Source organism: Rhinatrema bivittatum, chromosome 14 (assembly GCF_901001135.1).
Source record: "Rhinatrema bivittatum chromosome 14, aRhiBiv1.1, whole genome shotgun sequence".
Taxonomy (NCBI): domain Eukaryota; kingdom Metazoa; phylum Chordata; class Amphibia; order Gymnophiona; family Rhinatrematidae; genus Rhinatrema; species Rhinatrema bivittatum.
Window position 1 is genome coordinate 50,914,162 of NC_042628.1, and position 27,561 is coordinate 50,941,722.

The 27,561-nt window shown below is 43.0% G+C and overlaps 1 protein-coding gene across 2 annotated transcripts in view; it reads right to left on the bottom strand.

Annotated features, from left to right (window-relative positions):
• LOC115075843 (carcinoembryonic antigen-related cell adhesion molecule 1-like) overlaps window positions 1–10,126 on the bottom strand; it is an 85,906-nt gene extending 75,780 nt beyond the window's left edge. For both annotated transcript variants that reach the window (XM_029576690.1, XM_029576689.1), the window contains exon 1: window positions 10,034–10,126. In XM_029576690.1, coding sequence (XP_029432550.1) covers window positions 10,034–10,085 — 52 coding nt within the window. In that variant the 5' untranslated portion in view covers window positions 10,086–10,126. The remainder of the gene's footprint in view (window positions 1–10,033) is intronic.
• Between the last annotated feature and the right edge of the window lie 17,435 nt (window positions 10,127–27,561).

The following is a 27,561-nucleotide window of genomic DNA, read 5'->3' on the forward strand; positions in this document are numbered from 1 at the left end:
GGAGTTATCTCCACAGTGACCAAGGGTCCACAGTGCTACAAACACAACATATAGGGCCCGTGCTACAGAAGAAGGAAGAGGAGCACTGGTCCCCACGAGCCTGGGGAAAGAGAATGAGTGATATGGGTGTCAGAGGGAGAGAACTGAGTGTATATGGGCACATGCAAGTGTGCATATGAGTGTGGAGGAGGGAGAAAAGCAAGTGTGTGTGCATGTGGGTGAATGAGGTGTGAGTGTGGGCGAGAATGAGCATGTACACTATGTGTGTGAGAGAGTATGTAATGTTTGTAAGTGTGAGAGAGAAAGCTTGTGTGCACACTGCCACCAGCCATCTACCCCACTCGACATTAATCTGCGACAATTTCAGAGTGACTGAAAATCAGAAAGTCCCAGATATGGACCATCATGATCTACCACCAACGAGTACCGGTTATCAGTGGCATAGCCACGGGTGGGCCTGGGTGGGCAGTTGCCCACCCAGGCCCACTTAACTGGAACCGGAAGTGGAGTACCAGAACTGCAAAGCCATCGTGGATCCCATCCCCGTGACAGTGAAGAGGAGGACCCAGGCCCAGCGCGACCGGATATGCCATTCCATTCATTTGCATGGCTATGGAGTGGCACACATGGGGAAGCGGTGGGCATGGCCTCTCCTGCGGCCAAATGGCCCACCGATCTTCCTATTTGGGGGGTGGGGAGAGAGCAGAAGTGCCACGCACAGTTTCCGCTTCCTCCCCCCCCCCAAAGCAGGAAGATCAATGGGACCTATAGCCCAAAGGTAGCAGGAGGCCGGTGGCAGCAGGAGAGGCCAACTGATCTTCCTGCTTTGGTGGGGTGGGGGGGGGAACGGAAGCTGTGCGCGGGCTTGAATGTGTATGTGTGGGTGAGAATGGGAGCTTGAATGTGTATACGTGTGGGTGAGAATATAAGCCTGGGTTTGTGTGTGGGTGAGAATGGGAGCTTGAATGTGTGTATATATGGGTGAAAATGGGAGCCTGGGTTTGTGTGTGGGTAAGAATGGGAGCTTGAATGTGTGCATGAGTGGGCAAGAATGGCAGCTTGCCTGGGTGAGAAAGGGAGCCTGGGTGTGTGTATGCGTGGGTGAGAATGGGAGCCTGGATGTGCATCTGTGTGTGCATAAGAATGTAAGCCTGGGGAGGGGTTAGAAAGTGAGAACTTGTATGTGTGTCTGCAGAGACTGTGAGCTTGTGTGTTAGGGGGAGAGAGCATATGAGAGAGAGAGCTTGAGTGTGAGGGCAACTGTGAGAGAAAGCATGTATGTTTGTGTGGAAGGGAAGAAGACAGTAGTAGAAGAAAGACACTGAAAAGGAATTAGAAAATGAGCGACAAGGAAAAAAATAGGAAAAAGAGACCATGATCAACTGATTAGAAAAATACAAAGATCAGACAACAAAGGTATAAAAATATATATATTTTGAGATGTTAGCAATTTAAATATTCATAATAAACTCACAACCACTGTTATTATCAGGCTTATAAATCCTCTCCACGTAAAGCTACCATTAACACCCCAAGATTAGAGGAATCTTACATTTAGACAATCCAAAATCCAAATCACAACTATTTTCTCCTCATGGGAAATTGTATCAGAAAAATAGTGTGCTCTTACTGTCGTCTGGCTCTTGCCCACAAAGGGCTGCAACCAGTTTCGTGTATATGGCACTCACAGTTACCTCATTTACTCTTTCCCATCTATTTTATTTACCACTAATTTTTTTTTTTAATTATTTCACCTCCCATTCGTGTTACCCTAATTTTAAAATCACATCCAACACTTCTCCTTCATGTGTCTCACTATTTCTTCATATCCATATTCTAATTGTACTTCCTTTGCTCTTTTATTAATCACTTGCATTTGCTCTTTTATTAATCACTTGCACTTCCATACTTGAAGTTTTCCACTATCTTCTATTATAATCTCCCACTGCTGTCTTGTTATATAATTTATTCTCCGGTGTCATCCGCTGTTGTCTCTCGCTCCTGCATTCACTTCTTATGCTTGAATCACGCTGTTATATACCGCTGCATATACACGTTATTTCAACTCCCAATATCGATGTTTTGCGGTAACACCCGCCTTCTTCAGGGGATCTGCTATTACATAAAACACAACGAGCTAACTTATCCTTTTCAAAAAACATTTTATCTACTTTTTAATTCATTTTATAAAGCCACTAAACAACCGGTCTGACTTACTTTCAGTTTCTTGGCCACGTCTGGCTCCGTCTCCCAACGCACCGAATCACAGATGACGTATCCACGCTCTATCACACCCCCTCCAAGGTGACGTCTCTAAACGTCTCCCCCTTCTCCAACTAACCACCAATCAGCTCCCTTGAAGGTATGCTGACCAATCCACTTCTCTATTCATGCCGTCAGGCTGAACCGTTCCCAATTTGAAAATCCATTTTTGCTCCTTCTGTAGCAGCTTTAAATCTATATTTCCATCCCGCTGATCCCTTTTAACCACTTCCAATACCGTGCACCTGAGCTCTTCAAAGATATTTCCTTTCTCCGTACAGTGTTTCACCAAAGGTGCCTCCATTTTCAGACACTTCAACGCACTCTTATGTTCTGTCAGGCGATCTTTTAATTTTCTCACGGTCTTACCCACATATAACAATTTACAGGTACACCAAATGAAATATATCACTGCCATCGTTGTGCACGTCGATCTCACTACTGGTGTATATCTTTTCAACTTCTCAATCGGAATTTGAATATTCGTATGAGCCACCACACACATTGCACAGGAATTGCAGGGATAATGACCCACTTCTTCAGAACTGATCTCCTCAGCTGGTTTAAGCCAGGAATGTACCACTCTATCTTTTTTTTTTTTTTTTAATTCTTTATTTATTAGATTTTCATTTACAAATCAAGAAAAAGGTCATATTGATAGCATATGGTGCAAGTTACATAATTATACCATAATGTAATATACATCATTCAATCTAAACATCATCACCATATTAATACAATATTATTTGCACTTTAACAAAGCATTTTATATGGAAACTTAAAGATAGGAGGCAAGTGAAAACTTAGAAGAGAATTCCTAAGAGAATTACTATACATTCAAATAGGGCATTAACATAGCTTTATACTCCAGCATTTCTAAATTCAACCCTCTACTCATTAGGAGATATTGGAGAAGTGGTTGGTTGTCTGGCCTCCACAAATTTCTTTAACTGATCAAACTGAAAAAATACAAATACTTCAGTGCCTTTTTTCAAAATACATTTGCAGGGATAACGTAAAACAAAAGAAAATCCTAATTCAATGACTTTCTGTCGAAGGGTAAGAAATTCTTTTCTCCTGATTTGAGTGGCCTGAGCCACATCAGGAAATAACTTCACCGGCTGGTCTCAGTAATTCAAGGGAAACTTCCTAAAATATGCTTTCATAATGGAGTTTACATCCTGTTTATATATAAAGGATGCCGAGGGTACCCCTCTCTATAACATCCATACTGGAATTTTCCAAGAAACTTATTAAGTTAACTAGGATATTAACTTGATTTGTTCCTCCTACCGAGGCTCTCTTATTCACAAAGTAACAGCTGTTTATAGATGGGATATTCTCAGGCAAAAAAGAGAGAGCTTCTGTGAGGAATCTTTTCAATGTAGTAAAGGGGATTTCTCCCACTATTTTTGGGAAATTTAAAATCCTTATATTTAAATATTTTGAGCTGTTTTCAATAGCTTCCAAACGTCTTAGACAGGATATTTGGTCTCTAAGAATTGTCCCATTAAAGTCCTGTATTGCTTTAATCTTATTTTCTGCCACGCCCTTGCTTGAAATTTGTGTTAACTGTTCCTGGAATTCGTCTATTCTCTGCTGAGAGTTATTGGCAACTGAATCCATTTTCCTTTCTAGTCTGTTCATGGAGGCCCCGAGTGCCACCATTACCTTCCATATAGTCTCCAAAGTTATAGTCTCTGGTCTAGATGGAATGACCGTAGACTCACCTCCAGCTTCTGATGTCCTCTGGGCTCTATTTCCATCTGCAGGCACCCCCTCTCTCACAGATCCTCCGGTGCTCTGCGGCCCATTCTCCTCTCCTCTTTCACCGGGGCCAATTCCTTCCACGGCGTTCGGAGAGTTTTCAGCGCACACTTCTTCCAAGGCAATTCCCCCCTCCTGCTCTGTCGACTCTGCCGCGTCATCGGAGAGCGTCAGAGCGGGTTCGCCTCCGGGGTCATGCTGAGCTGGGGGTTGGCGCTGGTCGGTGCTCAGCGATGCTTCCTCCAAGGGAACTCCCTGCTCTCTTCCACAGGGATTCCACCGGGCTCCTCAGTTCCCTGAACCACTCTATCTTTAATGTTACTCCCCCCGCCAGTATGCTATCAATGGTTGTTCCTTAAACACTGAATGTGTTTGTAGGATACGCCAATTCTTTTTAATGCTCTGTGTAACTTCATACACACCCTCTGAGAACGGTAAAACACACGTCATTCTTCCAGATTGAATCTTTCTCTGGGGTTGCAATAAAAGATCCCTGTTATTCCAACGGGCCCATTTCATGGCCCTGCGGATAGCCCCTCTCCAGGAACTTCTGACCCATCTCTTTTGAACGGTCCCTAAACTCTGTAACAGTAGAACAGAGTCTAGATAGTGGAAAACTGCAAGTATAGAAGTGCAAGTGATTAATAAAAGTGCAAGTGCAAGTGATTAATAAAAGAGCAAAGGAAGTACAATTAGAATATGGATATGAAGAAATAGTGAGACACATGAAGGAGAAGTGTTGGATGTGATTTTAAAATTAGGGTAACACGAATGGGAGGTGAAATAATTAAAAAAAAAATTAGTGGTAAATAAAATAGATGGGAAAGAGTAAATGAGGTAACTGTGAGTGCCATATACACGAAACTGGTTGCAGCCCTTTGTGGGCAAGAGCCAGACGACAGTAAGAGCACACTATTTTTCTGATACAATTTCCCATGAGGAGAAAATAGTTGTGATTTGGATTTTGGATTGTCTAAATGTAAGATTCCTCTAATCTTGGGGTGTTTAATGGTAGCTTTACGTGGAGAGGATTTATAAGCCTGATAAGCAGTGGTTGTGAGTTCATTACGAATATTTACGGGAAGGGCTGATTAAAAATGGCTACACAATGGGATGACACTTTTAGTTTCGCCCAATCACATTTAATGGAAGTATTGGCAGCTCCTCTAGTGTTTTCCACAGGGATTACACAGGTAGGTGATAGCTGGGAAAATTTGTTGCGTATAAACAAACGATTGGTTAGGACCAATTTACGTTATGGAACCCTGATAGAATATGGCCAGGCTCAAAGAATCCCCCGAGGCTTAAGAATAACGAAAGAGCCAAAGTTATATGTAGAACATGAAGATTTTTTAAATAAGTGGAATCAAATCCTTAATAAATATTCCCTAGATTTGATGCTGCTTATAATTGAAAGAGCTAAGATCACAGCGGACTCATTGCAGCAGGAACAGGAACAACTGGTGGAGAGGATTAAAGTTCAAAATGAGGGAACTTTTGAAAATAAATGGAAGGATCATCAGAATGCGATAAATAATTTCACTGAAGAAGTTAAACAACAAAAAGTAAAAAAATTCGTCAGGGATGAGCAAGATTATAAAAAGGGTTCAATTTTCTTTTGGATGAACCCACAGTTGAAAAGGTCGTCCAGACAACAAAAAACATTTGACTCTAGCTCAGATGATTCCTCTGGCGATGAGATAATACAAGTAGGAGGAGGGGTATCAGCCTTGGGGGGGTAGTGATAAAGTACCAGCTTTTTTAGAGCCCAGACAAGACTGGCGGGTTCATTTTCAGCCCAATATACAGGAAGATCAGGGGGGTCAGAGATACCAGAACCGGTGGACCCGGTCTCAGGGTCGCAACCGTACCAACAAGGAAACTCAGTAATTAATCTTTCTCAAAGAAATCTGATCGCAGTACATCTACAAGCACTGAATAAAGGTTTATCGTTTGTACCAACCATGCATTTTGATCACTTTGAAGTGTGTAAACATTTCCAACAGTTCTTAAGATCACTACGTATTAAGTTGTTTTTTGCAAACTCTCCAAGAAACAGTATGCCTGATGAATCTGTGGTTAGGCCACATTCAAGTTGGTGCCCACCGGGAAATGTAGACCCAATAATTCATACATTTGCGTGTCTAGTTCAAGCTGACATAGATCAAATACAGACTCGAAGCCTTAAGAGGAAAATGAAAGCCCTAAGAGAAGCCTTAAGAGGAAAATGAAGCCCTAAGAGAGTTGAGTAGAAATCCTGAACTGGTAGTGAAGGCAGCAGATAAGGGAGGAGCTGTAGTGGTAATGAACCGGGCCGAGTATAGGATGGAAGCTTTAAGACAGCTGGCAGATGAGAAGTTTTACAAAGTTTTGGATGGTGATCCGACAATGCAACTTAAGATACAGATTGATAATCTGTTAGAAGAGGCTTTACTTAAGGAATGGATCACAAGTAAAGAATATTGTTTTTTGAAAGTAGAATATCCTAAGACTCCTGTGTTCTATCATCTGCCCAAAATACATAAAAAATTGGAAAATCCTCCTGGTCGTCCTATAATATAGGCCCGGGAGTCATTACTTGAGCCGTTGTCTCAATTTGTGGACACATTTTTGAGACCCTTAGTTCCTAGTCTTCCCTCGTACATCAGGGATTCAAGTGATTTGAGTAAGTTGTTAGAAGAACTTAATGTCCCTTTGGAAGAAGTCTCATTGGGGAATGGAACAAGAAGTCTCATTGGGGAATGGAACAACTCCCCTATGAGGAAAGACTAAAGAGGTTAGGACTTTTCAGCTTGGAGAAGAGACGACTGAGGGGGGATATGATAGAGGTGTTTAAAATCATGAGAGGTCTAGAACGGGTAGATGTGAATCGGTTATTTACTCTTTCAGATAGTAGAAAGACTAGGGGGCACTCCATGAAGTTAGCATGGGGCACATTTAAAACTAATTGGAGAAAGTTCTTTTTTACTCAACGCACAATTAAACTCTGGAATTTGTTGCCAGAGAATGTGGTTCGTGCAGTTAGTATAGCTGTGTTTAAAAAAGGATTGGATAAGTTCTTGGAGGAGAAGTCCATTACCTGCTATTAAGTTCACTTAGAGAATAGCCACTGCCATTAGCAATGGTTACATGGAATAGACTTAGTTTTTGGGTACTTGCCAGGTTCTTATGGCCTGGATTGGCCACTGTTGGAAACAGGATGCTGGGCTTGATGGACCCTTGGTCTGACCCAGTATGGCATTTTCTTATGTTCTTATGGTTAGTATTGATGTAGTTTCATTATACACCAATATCCCGCAGGAGGCTGCCCTACGGGTAATTGAAGATAAATTACAGAAAAAGGGTATTAGACAATGCACACCGGTTCAGTTTGTGGTTAAATTGGCTTCTTTGGCTTTAAAGAAAAAATGTTTTCTATTTGAAGGGTCATATTATCAACTTCCGATTGAGAAGTTGAAAAGATATACACCAGTAGTGAGATCGACGTGCACAATGATAGCAGTGATATATGTCATTTGGTGTACCTGTAAATTGTTATATGTGTGTAAGACCGTGAGAAAATTAAAAACACGCCTGACAGAACATAAGAGTGCGTTGAAGTGTCTGAAAATGGAGGCACCTTTGGTGAAACACTGTACGGAGAAAGGAAATATCTTTGAAGAGCTCAGGTGCAATTACTTAGAAAGCCATTCTAGGGTGCAATATATGGCATTATTTATCAATAAGAAAACTAGTAGGTCTCAGACCTGCATGCCTACAGCTCACCCATGTTAACCTTGTGCCCACCCAAAAACTCAATTCTGTGCTACGCCACTGCCGGTTATATGCGGAAGAAGGAACTTGTGTCTAAAACATAGGAGGGGAAGCATCTGAGCTCATGCGAGCACAGTCTGATCAAATTTAGCCTTAACTGAGAGAGACAGATCTGGGGCTGCACTGAAATCCTGACCTTTGGAAAGGCAAATTCTGAGAGATAAGAGTAATATCATCTCAACTTGTTAAAGGAAAAAAAAAATTCAAATGGAACATGAAAGAAATTCAAGAAAAAGAAAAAAAGGTCAGAACCAGGATTGCAGAATCTAACTAATTTTAACAAACCAGTTACCTATTTTGAGGAAAAGGTTAATATCCAGCAGCATCTGACGAATTAGTAAATAAATCACCGACAGGAATAGTATCAGATTCCCTTAAAAAAAGCAACTGTGAGGCCCATGCAGCAAAATAGTAGACTCCTCTCAGATGATACTTACAAACTATTGCCCTATATCAAACCTCCTAATATTAGCAAAAGTCCTTGAGAAACGTGTTTTAATCTAGTTAGAGGAGGTTTGGGAGGAACATGGCATTCTTGATGGTTATCAGTTTGGATTTCGAAAGGGACACACAGAATTATTATTGACTTCTCTTTTGGATGATTTATATTACATGTTTGAATAAGGTGCAGCTTGACGTGTTGGCAGCCTTTGACACAATAAGACAGGATTTATTGATAGCTCAGTTAAGACAGGTCGGGATAAAGGGCACAGAATTGTGCTGGCTTACATCTTTCCTACCCGGTAGACAGAGGCAAGCAAGGCCAGGACATTTTTCTTCTTGAAGAACCCTACATCTAGAGGCACCCCAAGGATCTGTGCTTTCCTCAGTACTTTTTAATATTTTCTCATCCCCAATTAGTTTACTCCCAAAAAACCTGGGAGCGCTACATTATAGCGAGGTGGGTATACTGCTGTATTATGTCCTTTGTAGCACTACAGGTGTATTTCCACAGTCATTTCTTTGCCAGTCTGTCAGCTGTACGGGACTGTAGCTGGGCAAGATTTCCTCTTAAATATCCTGAAAACCCAGCTATTATGGGTTGGAAAATGTCCATTCAATTCTTTTGGAAGCTGTTTCTTGGTGTTGGAATAGATTTCCAACTGACCATGAAAGCACCTGTGCAACAAGTAGCGAAAGTTGTGTTTTACAAACTCAGGCTACTTCGATCAAATTACCCACAGATATGCTTAAAACAGTGTTGCAGTCCTTGGCGCATTCAACTACTAGCAAAATCTGTTGTTCAGCATGCGGCAGCATGGGTTTTAACCGGCACCAGAACTGGAGAACACATTATCCCCGTAATGGCTGATCTACATTGGTTACCAGTAAGGAATCATACTCAGTTTAAACCTTTGACAACCATTCATAAATTATTATATTCTGTTGGTTTCTACTTTCTGATAAAGTGGTACGCACCTACACAATACCTCCTACCCAAGAGCATGAAAAAGCAAATGACCCGGAAAAGAGCTTTTTCTTTCACATCAACAACCCGATGGAGCTCACGTCCTGAAAATCTACGAATGCAAACCAATTTGAACATTTCCAGCAAAGAGTTAAAAACCTTGTTATTTAATAGTGCTTTGAAATAGTTTATTGTGTTTTATGTTTTTAATCTGCCTATGTGTGTAAAAATTATGTTATGTAATCGTATTTTCTTACCAATGATTTGGAGGTAGCGGGCTGTAAGATTGTAAAATAATAATAATAATGCTTAACCTCCACAATTAGAAGAACATTTTCAATAGGTACACACTACATGGCTGGTTTTAACGTGCGGACTTTACCTGAAATTTCAGAGAGAAGCCACGCGGACATATGCATGTGTTCAACCTGACCACTGACTTTGTATCCCCTCTTTGAGTGGGTGGCAGAGAGAGAAATAAATGGCATCTTTACTTTTGGAAGTGTCGTGCACGTGCCCTGTTTTTCGCTCTGGAACCAAACACACCCAGTGGAGTGTGGGAAAGGTCCGTGTGCCCTTAAGCCTGCGCAGTTTTTATCCAGATTAATTTATCCGAGTAAATTGCCCTCCCCATGAAGGGGAGACATAGAGAACCCCATCAATTGGGGGGGGGGAGGCAGGGGAGAGGGAGGGATACTGGAACACAACCACCCTCCCAGAAAAATGAGTCTGAAAAGCTCAAAGGCCTCACAGCACAAAAACAGACTCCCAGCAAAGACTGACCTAAGGTTACGAGGTGCAGGATCCAGGCAGGAAGACCTCGTGAGATGCCCATTCCTCATGCAGGAGACACTGCGACGCTCCTGAGCTGAGAAAGACAGGAAGGGACTCTCAAGGGATTGGAACTGCTCCTGCTTCACACATTGACCCTTGTTCCTGGATTAGGGTCATAAATACTAATGTTTAACCAAACGAGGAATTGCCATTTGTATCACGTGATAAATCTATATTACTCTGTATTTTCTGATGAGATTTGTGGCTGCAGGTCCTCACATTACAGAGGTGGTTACAACACAAGAGGATCTTCTAGAGATGTTATAAAGTATGACGCAAGCTCCTCCCTGCTAGTATTCTTCAAATTGAAGACTGTTTCTACATCTTCCATGCAAGAACCAGGGTTGGTTCACATTTGAACAAGATATTGTTTGAGGCTGGTGCCCTCTGCTGTCTGATCGGGATACTGTGTGCTACTAGTTTTCTTTCTTTCTTTTTTTTTTTAATTTAAAAAGTTTTTTTAATTGAAAATCAAAATGCATAAGATACAAAATAACTTCGACCAACCCACACCAACACTGGCATTCAAATTGCATTTTCCAGTGAATCCTCTCCCGTTCCCCCTCCCCCACTCCCTACATCCAGGGTAACAAGCAGTCATTACTCTTAATAATAAAGTCAAGATTATCCAACAGGTTTCATAATGGCAGGTCCTTTAAGCACATTTCAAAAAGAATAAAGCCTACGATCAAACTTTCCTAATTCAAAAAACTACTCCCACTGCAATGAGATGACTATGCGACTATTGGCCTTCTCATATACATACCATATCTAAAGTGAAGGCGTAACCTCTTTTTATAATTGCAGAGTGAGATAACCCCATAGTAAGAAACTATCATTGATATAAATAAGAAGTTACTCATGAGGAGGGTCTGCCCTCATAGAGCCTGCAGCCTCCCACACCAAAAATGGCTACGATAAGTCCATTACCTGCTATTAATTAAGTTGACTTAGAGAATAGCCACCGCTATTACTAGCAACGGTAACATGGAATAGACTTAGTTTTTGGGTACTTAATATTTGGGTACTTGTCTTATGGCCTGGATTGGCCACTGTTGGAAACAGGATGCTGGGCTTGATGGACCCTTGGTTTGACCCAGTATGGCATGTTCTTATGTTCTTAATAACTTGGAATCAGCTGCCCTCAGAGGCCAGGGAGTGTACCAACCAGTAATCCTCTTGTAAACGTGTCAAATCCTGGCTCTTTGGCCACCTTTGACTGATTAAAGCAGGATCTGGATTAATCACTGATACCAGACAAGAATAAGATAACAGAATACTTATTTCCTATTATATATATATATATACTTGTTTTCTTAAATAAGGTTCCACACATTTGATTTAAGATTTCACTCATCATTTAGCTAGGCAATAGCTTATTTAAAATAAAGTGTTTACTGTTTATCCCTTTCTGAAGACTTGTTTTATACATTCATTTACTAAAGATCATAAGCTCTCTAGTTTCCGAAGCTTTTTTGCTTAGCGTATTCCCTCTTACTCTGCCCCCAGTTATGCAGAGATTGAGTGATTCCGGCACATCTCCATGCACAAAGTTACCCATGAGCTGGTGCCATGAGTGGCTAAACCTGAAGTGAAATCTTAAATCAAATGTGTGGATCCTAGGCCTCAACAATGGTTTGAGAATCCACTGTTGAGGCCTAGGCTGAAGCCTGAGTCTTGTATACACCTAGGCTGCAGGAGGTCACCGTGACCTTGGCCTAGGCCCTACACAAAGGCCTGGCTTGGAGACCTGATCCTGATACCGAGGTCTAGACCTAACGCTGGGACCTAGACCTTGGGGTTTCTCTTTCTAGTCTTTTGATATCCTCCACAAATGAGAAGACTGTCAAGATTCTCAACTGATTTTATTTTATTTAGTATAGATGGAAAATAAAATGAACTGCATGGAATTCCAGGCAAGTCTGAATTAGAATAAAATCTGAATTCAGTTTCTGTGCCTCCTATACCATGACTGATTCTTCCTCTCCTTATGTGTGTCCTGGCTGAGGTACTGTGTTCCATATTGGTTTTATTTTTGAGTTGGGGAGAGATAGTTTTGTTTAATTCTAATATATAGACATATCAAATGATACAGGGGGATATTCAAACTCTCAGCATTAGGGCAAAGGCTGTGGGTGGTTTGTTTTTTTTCGTGGCAGACTTTATTTATTTATTTTTAACTTTTTTATACCGACGTTTGTGTATAAAATACAAATCACACCGGTTTACAATGAAACTGAAAGTCGCATGGTAGCGTTACAAGGAACAAGGGTATTCATATAACAAGGGAATACATATAACTGGGATACAGAAACTTGAACTTCAAAATGCAAATTGGGATACAACATGGGAGAGAATAAAATTACTCGATAGATACGTGATGCGCTCAATAATAAATATCAGTCCAGCAGAAGTAAATAGGCGGAAGAGAAACTTCCAGGTGCTAATAAATCTAAGATAAAAGTCCAAATCTGAAGTCCAGAACCGATGGAGCTGAGAAATCTAGTGGGAATTATTCTTATATGGAAATATTCTTATGAGGGTGAGCCTGACTGGATTTATGCTCTAGATAGGGCCAGTGAAGATATAATAACAGGACCATAATAAAGGCATAATAAAATGGGTGGATAAGACATTTGTAAATTTGAGTAAGTGTCAAGTTTCGGGAAATGCTAGGTTGAAGAGCCACGTTTTGAGGTTTTTTTTAAATTACAATGGGCATGATTCTTGTCGGAGGTCCGGGGGGAGTGCGTTCCATTGTGGGGGACCTGCTGTGGGTAAGGCTCGTTTTCTTAAGGATGTTTTTGCTGGAGGGGCATACAATGTGCCTTTATATGCTCTTCTAACAGGTCTGGAGGAAGTATGAGGACGCAGTTGGCTGCTAAGATCAAGAGGGGAGAGATTGTACAAGGTCTTATGAATTATCATGAGGACTTTAAAGAGGATTCTGAATTTGATGGGAAGCCAATGGAGGTTCTGGAGGATAGGAGTGATGTGCTCTCTTTTTTTTGTGTTGGTTAGAATCCTAGCAGCAGAGTTCTGCAACATCTGTAGTGATTTGATGGTGTTAGCAGGGAGACCGAGAAGAAGAGAGTTACAATAGTTGACTTTTGAAAGACTTTGCCTCAGGTTTCAAAGCAGATGTGCACACTCCAAAACTTACCACCCATACAGACTGCATTAGTTACTTGGGATGGGATGGATAAAAATTGTTTTGTTTTTTAACTTGGTTATTGGGCTGTTTTTATACTAGTTTCATTTTGTTTAATGTTTATTTTATTTTCTGTAATTTTTGTTTTCTTTAATTTTTAAACATTAAAAAAAAAAAAAAAAAAAGGAATTAAAAAAATCAAAATGAGGCCTCCCAAGCCCTCTTGTCCCTACCACCCATTCCTCCCACCCCAAAAAACATGGAGGACAGGATCCTCCCCAGCCCCCACTTATGCTGGGGGGAGGGTGGGGGTTTGAGAATCCACTGTTGAGGCCTAGGCTCAAGCAGGCATACCCTGACGCTAATCAAACCTAGACAGTTACACTACTCTGTACATCCCTGCTCCTCCCACCCTTGCACCCTTACCCTACCCCTCCCACAGATTGTATAACTGCCCTCCTCAACTATTCCCTGCCTTCTATCTCATACCCTTGCATTATTGACCTAATCCCCTTCCCTTATGCCTGATTAACCTTTTAGGTTTTTAATCAGAGTCGCCTCCATGAATCATTCCCTCCTCTCTCTCTAGAAGCAAACTCAAGTATTATATGTACATAGTGTGAGTGTTATATTTTGATAGTTCTTAAATTTATTCTCTTGCATAGGTCACCTGACCTTTCCTCTACCTTTCCAAGTTTCTCAGACCCCTGTTACATGTAACTTTATACTTCCTCTCAGTCGCGTTATATATTTTAGTTTTTCCCCTGTTTTCTGTAAACCGATGTGATATGCCTATGAATGTCGGTATATAAAAGTTCTTAAATAAATAAAATAAATAAATAAATAGGCTGAAGCCTGAGTCTTGTATACACCTAGGCTGCAGGAGGTCACCATGACCTTGGCCTAGGCCTAGGAGGTCACCATGACCTTGGCCTAGGCCAAGGTGACCTCCTAGGTGACCTCCTAGGCCTAGGCCAAGGTCATGGTGACCTCCTGCAGCCTAGGTGTATACAAGACTCCTAGGCCTAGGTGACCTCCTAGGTGACCTCCTAGGTCTAGGCCTCCTAGGCCTAGGAGGTCACGATGACCTAGGCCTAGGAGGTCACCATGACCTTGGCCTAGGCTGCAGGAGGTCACCATGACCTTGGCCTAGGCCCTACACAAAGGCCTGGCTTGGAGGCCTGGTCCTGATACTGAGGTCTAGGCCTAACGCTGGGACCTAGGCCAGATGCCAGGGTTTCAGCAGAGGCCTAGGACCAACCCCAGGCCCGATGCTGGGGCTTGGTCTGGAGGCTGGGTACAGACGTCTGGGCCTCAGCACGGAGGCCAGGTTCCAATGCCAGGATCCTAGAGCCTCAGTATAGGCCCAGTCCAGATGCCGGGTCCTCAGCCTGATGCTGGGACCTCAGCCCAGGCCTGACTCTGGGGCCCGGCCCAGAGGCTGGGTCCTGACACATGAGCCTCAGCCTAGGCCAAGGCTTGATGCCAGGGTCCAGTCCAGAGATCGAGTCCCAACTCAGGGCCCGGCCTGGAGAATGAATCCTGATGCCAGGTCATTGGCCTAGGCCTGGAGACCAGGCTGCATAGGTCATTGTCTGTCTGTCTTAATTTCTTCTTTAAATATCATCCCACTTGGGATGTGGTGTAATAATTTAACTCTGGTGCCTTCCTCCTCAGTGGAGGGCGCCATTTTGGTGTAAGGCAGTTTAAATGAACTAGATCAAGGCCCAGGCCTCAGGACCTGGCCTCCAGGCTGGGCCCTATTATCAGGCCTGGGTCTGGATTGAGGCTCAGGCGTTGGAACCCAGCCTCCGAGCCAGGCTCTGGTATTGGGACTGGTCCTAGACAGAGGAACTGGTGTTAGATCCTTGACAGATGACCCAGTGGGGGGGCTGGAAAATTGCCTGATCCTGGCAAAACCTTTGGGCCTGGTCTTTTGCTCGGGACTCTGGCACTTGGGCATAGGCTGTGGCCTCTGCCTAGGCAAGGGCCTGGCCTCAAGCCTGGGCCTAAGCTGAGGCGCTGGATTTGCACTCAGGTGTAGGTCATTGCCTCTGCTTTGGGCCTTGGCCTATTCCCTAGGCAAGGCCCTGGTCACATGGTGGGACTAGCTGACGGATAACTTTAAAAAAAAAAAAAGGAATGATACGATTTTGGACCCCATGGTATTTTTTCTCTGTTTGGTGGTATGAGTAATTCCACCCGGTTTATTTCCTGGAATGTTTGCGGACTTAATTCCCCTATCAAGCACTCTAAAGTGCTCTCTGTTTTGAAGAAAAAGTCAGCAGCGGTGGCCTTTCTACAAGAAACTCATCTTACTGATATAGAACATGCGAAACTCCGTCGTACTTGGGTGGGGGAGTTAAAGTTTGCTTCCGCTACCTCTAAATCAGCAGGGGTCGCGATTTTGTTTAACAAGCAGCTCCCTGTTAAAATCTGCAAGGAAATAAAGGATCCGCAAGGCCGATACCTTATCCTGGTTACTGAGCTCTTTCAGCAACACAGTAGTGCTATGTAACTTTATGCGCCCAATACTTATGACCCCTGTTTTTTCAGAGGCCTGTACACTCATTTCCTCCCCTATTTAACAGATATTTTGATAGTAGGGGGGGGGGGGGATTTTAACACCATTCAGGACCCTCAGGTGGGCGCATCCCAGAACCGCAGACAGGAATCAGGCATGGGTAGGGGTCCCTCAATGCTGGAAACTAATCTGCATTTGCTGGACATTTGGTGAACCCTCCACCCTACCGAGCATAATTTCACCCATGTCTCATGGGCGTATGTGTCTTTTTCGCAGATTGATTATTTTCTCATGAGTGGCCATGTTTTTCATCACATATTGGACGCTGGAATTGATAATATTGTTATATCCGACCACGCCCCGGTATGGGTAGACATACATTTCTTAGCTCAAACCGCCTCCCCAAAAATTTGGCGATATCCATATTTCTTAGTTCAGGATGAGAAATTTAAGGATTTTGTCAAGGCTAAATGGGCTGACTATGTAGCTTTTAATCAAATTCATGAAACCCAACCTATTCTGTTTTGGAACACTGCTAAAGTGGTGTTGAGAGGTGAAATAATTTCATATGTCTCTCAACGCCGGAAAGTCCTCAAAGTATCTTGACATTGAGTTCTCAGGTGTGTAAGGCCCGAGCTCAATTGACCAAATTGGAAACGGATGAAGCACGTGCTGCTTATTTGTCTCAGCAACATGCCCTTAAATCCCTTCTTCATCAATGGGCGAAAAAGAGTCATCTCTATTATCAATTCAGGCTTTATCAGTATAGTAATAAAGCAGGAAAGATGATGTCCAATCTCATTAGGTCCTCCAGGGTGAGTAGATTTATCCCGGCGCTGCGCAAATCCCACACTGAGGTGATAAGGGACACTCCTTCCATCTTACGCTGTTTTAAAGACTTCTACTCAACTCTCTATGCGTCTGAAGGGTGGAACCCTGACGCCAACAGTTTTGTGAACATCTCTCCCTCCCTTGTTTAACTAAGGACCAGCGTGATATGCTGAATGGGCCTATCTCAGAGTCAGAAGTGCGCTTCGCTATTCACTGCTCTAAGAATTTGAAGACCCTGGGACCCAATGGGTTTTCAGCGGAATTCTTTAAACTGTTAGAGGGGCAGATACCCAAACCACTGGCCTTGATGTTCACAGCTTTGGTAGACCGAGGTTCCTTCCCAGAACATAAGAACATAAAAAAATGCCATACTGGGTCAGACCAAGGGTCCATCAAGCCCAGCATCCTGTTTCCAACAGTGGCCAATCCAGGCCATAAGAACCTGGCAAGTACCCAAAAACTAAGTCTATTCCATGTATCCATTGCTAATGGCAGTGGCTATTCTCTAAGTGAACTTAATAGCAGGTAATGGACTTCTCCTCCAAGAACTTATCCAATCCTTTTTTAAACACAGCTATACTAACTGCACTAACCACATTCGCTGGCAACAAATTCCAGAGTTTAATTGTGCGTTGAGTAAAAAAGAACTTTCTCCGATTAGTTTTAAACGTGCCCCATGCTAACTTCATGGAGTGCCCCCTAGTCTTTCTACTATCCGAAAGAGTAAATAACCGATTCACATCTACCCGTTCTAGATCTCTCATGATTTTAAACACCTCTATCATATCCCCCCTCAGTCGTCTCTTCTCCAAGCTGGAAAGTCCTAACCTTTTTAGTCTTTCTTCATAGGGGAGTTGTTCCATTCCCCTTATCATTTTGGTAGCCCTTCTCTGTACCTTCTCCATCGCAATTATATCTTTTTTGAGATGCGGCGACCAGAATTGTACACAGTATTCAAGGTGCGGTCTCACCATGGAGCGATACAGAGGCATTATGACATTTTCCGTTTTATTCACCATTCCTTTCCTAATAATTCCCAACATTCTGTTTGCTTTTTTGACTGCCGCAGCACACTGCACCGACGATTTCAGTGTGTTATCCACTATGACACCTAGATCTCTTTCTTGGGTTGTAGCACCTAATATGGAACCCAACATTGTGTAATTATAGCACGGGTTATTTTTTCCCTATATGCATCACCTTGCACTTATCCACATTAAATTTCATCTGCCATTTGGATGCCCAATTTTCCAGTCTCACAAGGTCTTCCTGCAATTTATCACAATCTGCTTGTGATTTAACTACTCTGAACAATTTTGGGTCATCTGCAAATTTGATTATCTCACTCGTCGTATTTCTTTTCAAATCATTTATAAATATATTGAACATACCAATCTGGCGCATATTACATTAATACCCAAGGCCAGTACGGACCCCATGCTACCGGAATCTTATCGCTCAATATTTTTATTTAACTGCGACCAGAAACCATTGGCTAAGATACTGGCGGATAGATTAGCAGTTCTCCTTCCCGCTCGTATTGGGGATCTTCAGGTTGGCTTTGTGTGTCAGCGATATGCCCTTGCCAACATACGCCGAGTACTGACGGCAATGACAATGAGCCAACAGATGTCCCATCCCTACCTAGCCATTAGTTTCGACGCTGAGAAAGCATTTGATAGGGTGGAGTGGAACTATTTATTCTATGTGCTGCGCAAAATAGGATTTGAGGGCTTTTTCCTTCAGCGTACAGTAATTGTACTGTACGCTGCCCCGCAGGCTATCATTATAGCTAACGGAGTACAATCGGATCCCTTTCCTGTGATGCGTGGTACTAGACAGGGCTGCCCTCTTTCCCCATTATTATTCATTTCACAATTTCCTATTTCATTTAAATTTTTTCAAAACAAACAATTACAAATCTGACAATTTCGGTGGTTTTCTTGGGGGGGGGGGGGGTTTAGTTTAAACAATTTTTATTGAGTTTTCCATAACAAACATACAATGAGGAGGGTGGTATCTGATCCCTCCGCATAATATCGAACTTAGGTAGTAAACATTACATTTCCCCCTCCAGCAAATCCCTCCCAGCCCAATCCAATCCCCTCCACCCCTCCCCATTAATCGCGTCATGAAGGGCATCACCCTCCATGGTCCTCGAGAATGTCAATGTGCGCAGTGGCAGTCCTCCGATCAGTCATTCAATACTAGACTGCGGGCCCGGTGTGAAAGCTGTTGAATATAAGGATTCCAGATACTTAGAAACATGGGGCGTCGACGTGGGGATCCTCGGGAGGCCAGAAGACCTCCAAACCAACAGAATGATTTTCTTCCCCACTAAGCTAGCTTTTTGTAACAACAGGCGTTGTTGCTTGCTATAAACCATACCCCAGAAATTCAAGGCATTCGAATGGGCTCTAGTATATTCAAGTGTGTAGTCTTTGCGAACGATTTATTAGTTTTTATTACTAACCCCCCACTCCTCCTTGACTCCGCTCTTGAGACTGATTGGGAATTTTGGGGCCTTTTCAGGATTGCGATTAAATGAGTCTAAGTCCTCTGCATTAGCTTTCCCACCTACTCTGTGGGACCAATGGCCGGATTCTTTTCCTTTGCAATGGGCGGGAGACAGTCTTCGCAATTTGGGAGTATTTCTCCCATTGGACCCGGAACTGGTATACCAAGCGAATGTACCCCGATTACTCCTTCAGACGGAGATACTTTAACCAACTGGAGGTCTCTACCTCTCTCCATTGGGGGACGTATCACACAATTTAAGATGACCATTCTCCCGAAATGGCTTTATCTTATGCAAAACTTGCCCTTGTTGGTGACGAAGAGGGACCTTGATGATCTGGATCGCACCCTGTGATGCTTTGTGTGGCAGGGTGGGAAGCCAAGACTTCCTCTCAAGTGGTTGAAAAACTGTTGGGGAGCGGGAGGCTTAGGAGTACCTGACCTCGCCCTTTACAGTCTAGCCTGCAATCTGAGGATCCTCCGTGATTGGCTTTTGGGCACCTCGACTCATACTCCACTGTTGGCGGATCATGCATTAATGTCCCCACTAGCCCCCCCCCCCCCTTTTGTTTTACAAGCAGGATCAGGTAACCTTCCCTCTTTTTTAACCCGCACAGCGCTTGTTAGACCTCTGCGACAGACCTGGATACACCTTTCTAAATCCTTACAAATTCCAAGGGTGTGTGCTTACTTTCTCCCGGTCATAGGCAATGCTGAGTTTCCCCCAAGGATCACAGTCTGGTGTGTTTCGGGAGTGGGAAGCACGGGGAATTACATACTTGGGTCAATTGCTAACGTGGGAGGGTGTGGTCTTATAGTTCACAGTTTTGCATTTGGGGGTTAAGCACACTTTTCCCTATCTGTAGATATGCCACTATGTGGGTGCCCTATCTGATATCACTAAGGATTCTGCAGTGTTTACAACTTTAGACCATAAATTTCACTTTGAACGTGCTAAAATTCCTTCCTTATCTGTTTACTATAAAGCCTTGCAACAACGGGTTTGGGTGGATATTTGTTCCTGTTTGGTAACTCGTTGGAACCGGGATGGGGATTTTCACATTACAAGCATTACTTTAGGTGTCTGCTTTTGGCGTATAGCCAGGATCTCAACCAATATGTATTACCGGGAGCTGCAATTTAAATTCTTATGCCGGGTATATGTGTCTCCCCAACTGGCCTATAGACTGACCATTGCCCCATCCCCTACCTGTGTTCGATGTAATCGGGCCGAGGGTACTCTGTCTCAGGTCTTTTGGACTTGCACCCCTATTCATAGATTTTGGCATAGGGTAGCAGACTACATGGCAGATTTACTGGATGTGGCTTTTATTCGGTTGTATCTCCCCCATTAGAAGCTACAAGGTTAGAGTCAACAACAGAGAATCACCTACTTATAAAGCAACACTAGGCGTTCCACAAGGCTCCTCTCTATCCCCTACCCTCTTCAATATCTACTTACTGCCCCTCTGCCAGATGCTCACAAACCTAAAACTAACACATTACCTCTATGCAGATGATGTGCAGATATTGATCCCCATAAAAGATTCGCTGCAAAAAACGCTTGACTACTGGGAAAATTGCCTGAAGTCCATAAAAAGCCTCCTCTCTAGCCTGAACCTGGTTCTTAACGCATCCAAGACGGAAATCCTTCTTATATCCCCCGAACACTCGACCAACACCGACATTACGGCTCTGGACCCACAGATCTCTCAAACTAGAGATTTAGGAATTATACTAGACAATCATCTGAATCTAAAGAAATCAATTAATAATATCACCAAGGACTGTTTCTATAAGCTTCAAGTTTTAAAAAGAATCAAACCCCTTTTCCACTTCCAGGACTTTAGAACCATCCTTCAATCCACGTTATTTTCGAAAACAGACTACTGCAATGCCTTACTCCTGGGACTCCCCATTTCAGCCACAAAACCTATACAGATGCTCCAGAACGCAGCAGCGAGAATCCTAACCAATACCAACCGCCGTGCTCACATTACCCCCATCCTTCGAAACCTGCATTGGCTGCCAATAAAATATAGAATTCTATATAAAGCTCTCATGATAATCCACAAATCTATTCACCAACAGCTCACACTAGACCTTCAGAACCCTCTCAAACACCACTCATCCGAAAGACCCATCAGAGAAGCTTATAAAGGGACCCTTCAAGTCCCACCTTCAAAATACACCCGTCTAAAAACCACCAAAGAACGTTCCTTTTCCACAGCAGGCCCGGTCCTCTGGAACAGACTTCCGACTGACCTAAGACTGGAACCTTGCCTCCATACCTTTCGAAGACAACTGAAGACGTGGCTTTTCCTCCAAGCCTTCCCCTAGTCAAAATGCCACTTCGAACTCAGCCTAAGGAATGAGATAATTTCCTATCTCATAACCAGTTATATATTATTTATTTGTTGCTAATTTCCGCTCTACCTTTCTTCCTGGCTACTTTAGCCCCCAAGTTCTATGCCCTTGTTTTATGTAACTTTGCTTGATTCAGCCTTCTTGTTCTTGGTTACACTTGTTTTTCCCCCAAGTTCCATGTAAACCGGCCTGATGTGAATTCTATTCGTGAAGTCCGGTATAGAAATATATATTAAATAAATTAAATAAATAAATTTGAGATCCTGGCTCACGCCTGTTGTTACAAAAAGCTAGCTTAGTGGGGAAGAAAATCATTCTGTTGGTTTGGAGATCTTCTGACGCACCGTCCTTCTGGGTCTGGAGAAACCACTTTCACACTATGATGACAATGGAGGGCTTGGCCTCCCAAGGCTCCCCACGTCGACGCCGCATGTTTCTAAGTATCTGGAATCCTTATATTCAACAGCTTTCACACCGGGCCCGCAGTCTAGTATTGAATGACTGATCGGAGGACTGCCACTGCGCACATTGACATTTTCGAGGACCATGGAGGGTGATGCCCTTCATGACGCGATTAATGGGGAGGGGATTGGACTGGGCTGGGAGGGATTTGCTGGAGGGGGAAATGTTGTAATGTTTTCTACCTAAGTTCGATATTATGCAGAGGGATCAGATACCACCCTCCTCACTGTATGTTTGTTATGGAAAACGCAATAAAAATTGTTTAAACTAAAAAAAAACAACACCCCCCCCAAGAAAACCACCGAAATTGTCAGATTTGTAATCTGTTTGTTTTGAAAAAAATTAAATGAAATAGGAAATATCTTTGTCATTTCCTATTTCATTTCTAATGGATGCATATCCCTACTGATATTTCTGTGGGTAGATTTTTGCTGGGAAAGTACATCTGAAGATTTGAAATGCTGTCTACTAGTGGGCTTTTCTTCCCCCACCCTAAGGATGCCCCAAAAACACCGCTTCCCAGTGTGGCTGAAAGCGTGCATGTGCAGGCTTTTAGTTGCATTGAGATAAAGCAGCTTTCAGACGCTTGATTAATGGGTGCAAAATGCTTTCTACCTATGAGAATGACTGAGAAATATCTTTGCTAGGGGCTATTTATAATAAATAGTACATAAAAATATATTTCCACATACAGAGGGCGGTTGTCACACTCCTGAGTTGTGAGCCCTTGGGCCACTGCGAGGTTGACACAGCCTGGTGCGTGGGAACATCTGGTACCGCACCAGGCAAGGAAAGAGACTAGACAGGAGTCTGGGCTAGCAGTACACAGAAAGGTAGAGTCCAGGCAGAGAAACAGCACAACAAGGGCAGCAGTCAGTCCAGGTCAGCAACAGAAGATCAGTCCGAGGAAAGCTGGCTGGGCAAGCTAGGCAAGACAGGACAGAGAGGCAAGGCTGGGCAGAGCAGGAGCATGGAAAGACAAGGCAGGGATACTGCAGGACCCATGGAATGAGTTGTGGATTGCTAGCAAGGATGGTAGCTTCAATTGGTATATGATTGGTCCAAATTGTCATAGGATAGGATAAGGTCCAATGAATTGAGGTCCAATCTTAGTCGAGAATAGTTTTAAGCGGATATTCTTGGTGTTTAACACCACCTTATCACTGGGCAAGAACCGGGGGGACTGGAGGGCGTTTCTTTGCAACACTCTATTTGTACCTCTCTGTGGCTTTCAACAAGAATGCTCCTGCTATCTTCCAGGTTTCAGACATGTTTAGAGAAGCTTGTTCTATGGGTGGGGACTGTGGAGACAATTGCACAGGTAATGGAATCTTAGGGTGTCTTCCATAGCTGAAATAGAAGGGTGATGATGCAGAGGTACCACTACTGTGGCTATAATAGCTTAATTCAGTCCACGGCAATAGCTGAGACCAATTATCTTCTTGGGAGGAATCCTTTGAGGATTTGATTAACCCTGGCTGTTGGTTCGTTTGTTTGTAAGTGATATGCAGATGAAAAGTCCAGTGTCACCCCTAGGTTTCTGCAGAGGTTAACAACATAAATGCCATACTGGGTCAGACCAGGGGACCATCAAGCCCAGCATGCTGTTTCCAACAGTGGCCAATCCAAGTCACAAGTACCTGGAAACCCAAACATTAAATAGATTCCAAGCTACTATTCCTTATTTATTAATAGCAGTTTATGGACTTCTCCGCTAGGAACTTATCCAAACCTTTTTTAAACCTGGTTACACTAACTGCCGTAACCACAACCTCTGGCAATAAATTCCAGAGCTTAATTAAGTGTTGAGTGCAAAATAATTTTCTCCAATTTGTTTTAAATGAGCTACTTGCTAACTTCATGGAGTACCCCCTACTCCTTTTATTGTCAGAGTAAATAACCAATTTACATTTACTTGTTCAAGTCCTTTCATGATTTTGTAGACTTCTCTCATATCCCCCCCCCCTCAGCCATTTCCAAGCTGAACAGCCCTAACCTCTTTAGCCTTTCCTCATAGGGAAGCCGTTCCATCTCCTTTATCATTTTGGTCACCCTTCTCTGTACTTTAGAGCAACAATATCTTTTTTTGAGATTTGGTGATCAGAATTGCATACAGTATTCAAGGAGCGGTCTCACTATGGAGCAATACAGAGGCATTATGACATCCACTGTTTTATTCCCCATTCCCTTCCTAATAATTCCTATTTGCAATTCCTACCATTCTGTCAGAATTTAGTCGTGAACTGCACTCTTCTCTCACGATGTGCTCAGGTAGATCATAGTCAGACGATGCTCCTGAAGAAGTGTTGGGTGAGGGAAAGTGCTGTGGACAAGGACTCTAAAGACACAAAATGGGCCATTTTGGAAAACTGTCCATGGTGACCCAAATAACAGTATAGCCCATTGAGGGTGGGAGATCTGTTAAAAATCCATGTCAGGTATGGGCAGTGGTTGAATTCTACGTCCAACTAAGGGAGGTACTCAACAGCACAGAAAAAGTGATGGCCGTGATATCCTTGGCAGGGTTGATTAAGAGTTGGGAATCCAAGAGAGCATCTATGGTGTCAAATGACCTGGAGAGAGCGTCGGCTCCAGTATTCGTCTCAGGAGGTCAGAATATTAGATGGAAGTTGAAACAGTGGCCATCTAGCCTGATGCAGGTTAAGTGTCCTGCCCTTCTGAAGATACAATAAATTATTGTGGTCTGTAGCTATGGTGAAGGGATGTGTGGTCCCTTCTAAAAGGTGTTGCCATTCCTCAAATGCCAGTTTAACAGCTAGCAGATCCCAATCTCCTATGGTAAAATTTCCTCCAGCAAGAGAAAATTTATTTTAGAAGCATGAATATGGCAAGCGTTTGCTATCCAGTGCTCCCTGTGAAAGCATTGCCCCAGTATCAACAGATGAGGCACTGACCTCCAGGAAGAATGGCTGAGAGGTGTCTGGGTGCTGTAAGGACCACTAGGAAGGCTGATGTGAATTAGGGAAAGGTCTGAACTGTTTCACTAAGCCAGTTCTGAGTGTCTGCTCCCTTCTTGGTGAGGGCAGTAAGCAGTGCCATGATAGAGGAGTAGCCTTGAATGAACGGCCAGTAGTAGTTGGAGAACCCAAGGAAACGTTGCAGAGCTTTGAGGGCCACTGGTCGTAGCCAGTCCTGAATTGCAGAGAAAGGATTCATCTTGAGACCCAGCATGAAGATTACATATCTGAGGAAGGGGAGTTTGGACTGCTCAAACAAATACTTCGAGTTTTGCATACAGCCCAGCAGTTTTCACTTGCTCGTAGTACTTAAGAAGGGATGGGGAGTAGATTAGGAAACCAGGACACAGGAGTTAAGATCTCTGAACGTGTCATTGACGAAATTCTGGAATACGGCTGGTGTATTGCATAAAATCATAATGGCCCTCTATGATTTTTTTTAAGGCTGTTTTTCACTCATCTCCATTCCAGATCTGGATCTAGTTATATGCTCCTCTAAGGTCCAATTTGGAACAGATGGTAGTTCCTTGGAGACTATCAAAATGTTCTGCAATGAGAGGCAGGGGGTATTTATTTATTTATTTATTTATTTAGGATGGCATTTAGGCCGCTGTAGTCAATGCAGGGCCACAGTGACCTATTTTTTACTACAAAAAAAAGAAGGACACTGCACTGGCTGGGAAGGAAGTCAGTCTGATAAATCCCCATTCTAGATTCTCCGTGATATATGCCAACATGGCCTGGATTTCTGGTACTAGGTCAATTGGGCAGTAATATGAGCAATGTGGTGATAAAAGTCTCAGCCCACTTCCTATTGAATACATCCGCAAATGCAGCACAGGCCCCAGGGAGACCGGGTACAGTGGGAAGTTCGGAAAGGGCGATAGCCACGGGTAGAAATACAGGCTGCAGGCAGTGTTGGAAGCAGTGGGACCCCAGATTTTGATGTTCCCAGAGAACCAATGTTGGTAGGATGTTGCTGTAATCATGGTAGCCCCAAGAAGACAGGATTCACGGATTTTTGGAATTACAAGGAAAAATCAGTTCCTAATGTAGGAATCCCTCTTTGAGCATTAGGGGCACAGTGATAGCTTGAATACTTCCTGACAGCAGTTCTCCATACATGGAGGAGACACTGGAATACAATATTGTCAGACCAAAGCCTCTTCAATCAAGTTTCCAGCAGCTCTGGAGTCTATGAATGCGTCAGCAAAAAATCCTCTGCAGGTAGAACCATCTTAGAGGAAGGAGAGGGACAAGTGAGACATATGTTTGCCTCTCCAGTTAACTCTAGGTTCTGGAGTTCCCCACCTTTTCTGGGCAATTCAAAGCATAGTGCCCTGACCCAGCACCATAGAAGCAGATATTCCAGGCCCTACGGCAATTTTTATTTTCTTCAGATAATCTTGACCAGCCCAAATGCACAGACTCTTCCTCCATAGTGTGTGGAGATGAGGCCCCAGTCAAATGCTGCACTGGTGTTTGGAACTTTGGCGTTAGGCATATCTATCATTGTAGGGATTCCTGCTCCCGAGATCTCTTCTGGAAACTGATATCTACTTTGATACATAAAGAGATCAGCTCGTTCAGTTTGGAAGACACCTTACAGCCTACAGCTCCTCTTTTTTTTTGATCAAGACACTTTGCCAGAAAACAGCAGTTAAGCTTTCCTCGTTCTACCAGAGCTCTGAAGCCAATTTATAGAACTGGATGGCCCCACAGTCTTGGATCCCTAGCGCAAACGAAGCAGGTCAGCAGCAGGTGAAGAGGATTGGCCTGGCTCATTGGACTAGAACTCAGCCAGATTGGCAAGAATCTGGTCATTCCTCTCACACAGGGGAGACACCCAAGCCAACCCCTGGCAGACAGGAGCAAAATAATAAAGTTCACTTATGCCCGGTCTGTAGTGATGCTGGCAGTCTGCAGCTCAAATTGTAAAATATAAAAGATATTTATAAAATATAAATTGCAGCTATTTATTTGAAGATATACTTCAAATAAATAGCTGCAAAAAAGGACCTTCATAAACACCCATACGTGCAAGTTAACTTTCAGCATGAAATGCCTGGATCATCTTTAATCGTTGGTCCATCACTTTTATACGGTGAGCATCTCTCTGCTCTATTTAAGTTTTCTTAAATGCAAAATAAAAGTAAAATTAGCAACTTCCCTTACTTGTTGGAAAGTTAACTTAGATGTACAGGTGTTATGAAGGTCCTTTTTTGCAACTATTTAAATTATCTGTGTCATTGTTATAAAACTTTTTGAGGATATGAATTAAATTGAAATAAGTTTGAATGCTATATTTGGTGACTGAACAATTTTTGGCTGCATGTACATTATCTGTTTTTCTTTTTGTAGATTAGAACATCTACCATGTTCAAGGCTCTCAGTCTACTCTCCAGCACACACACTCACACACAGAGTAATAGTTTAACTCTCCAACTAATTCCTTTCTAAGATTTACACACACTTTCCCAACAAGTCCTGCTCACCCACCAGCAGATGCATACCCTATCCATTAGTACTACAATAGAAAAAATGCCTCTAGTCCCTGACATATAATAGACACCAGTCTGATTCTCTAGATAATCTAATCATTACTCACAGGCAGTGTGGTCCCAATAGACAGTTCTCACCTCCCACC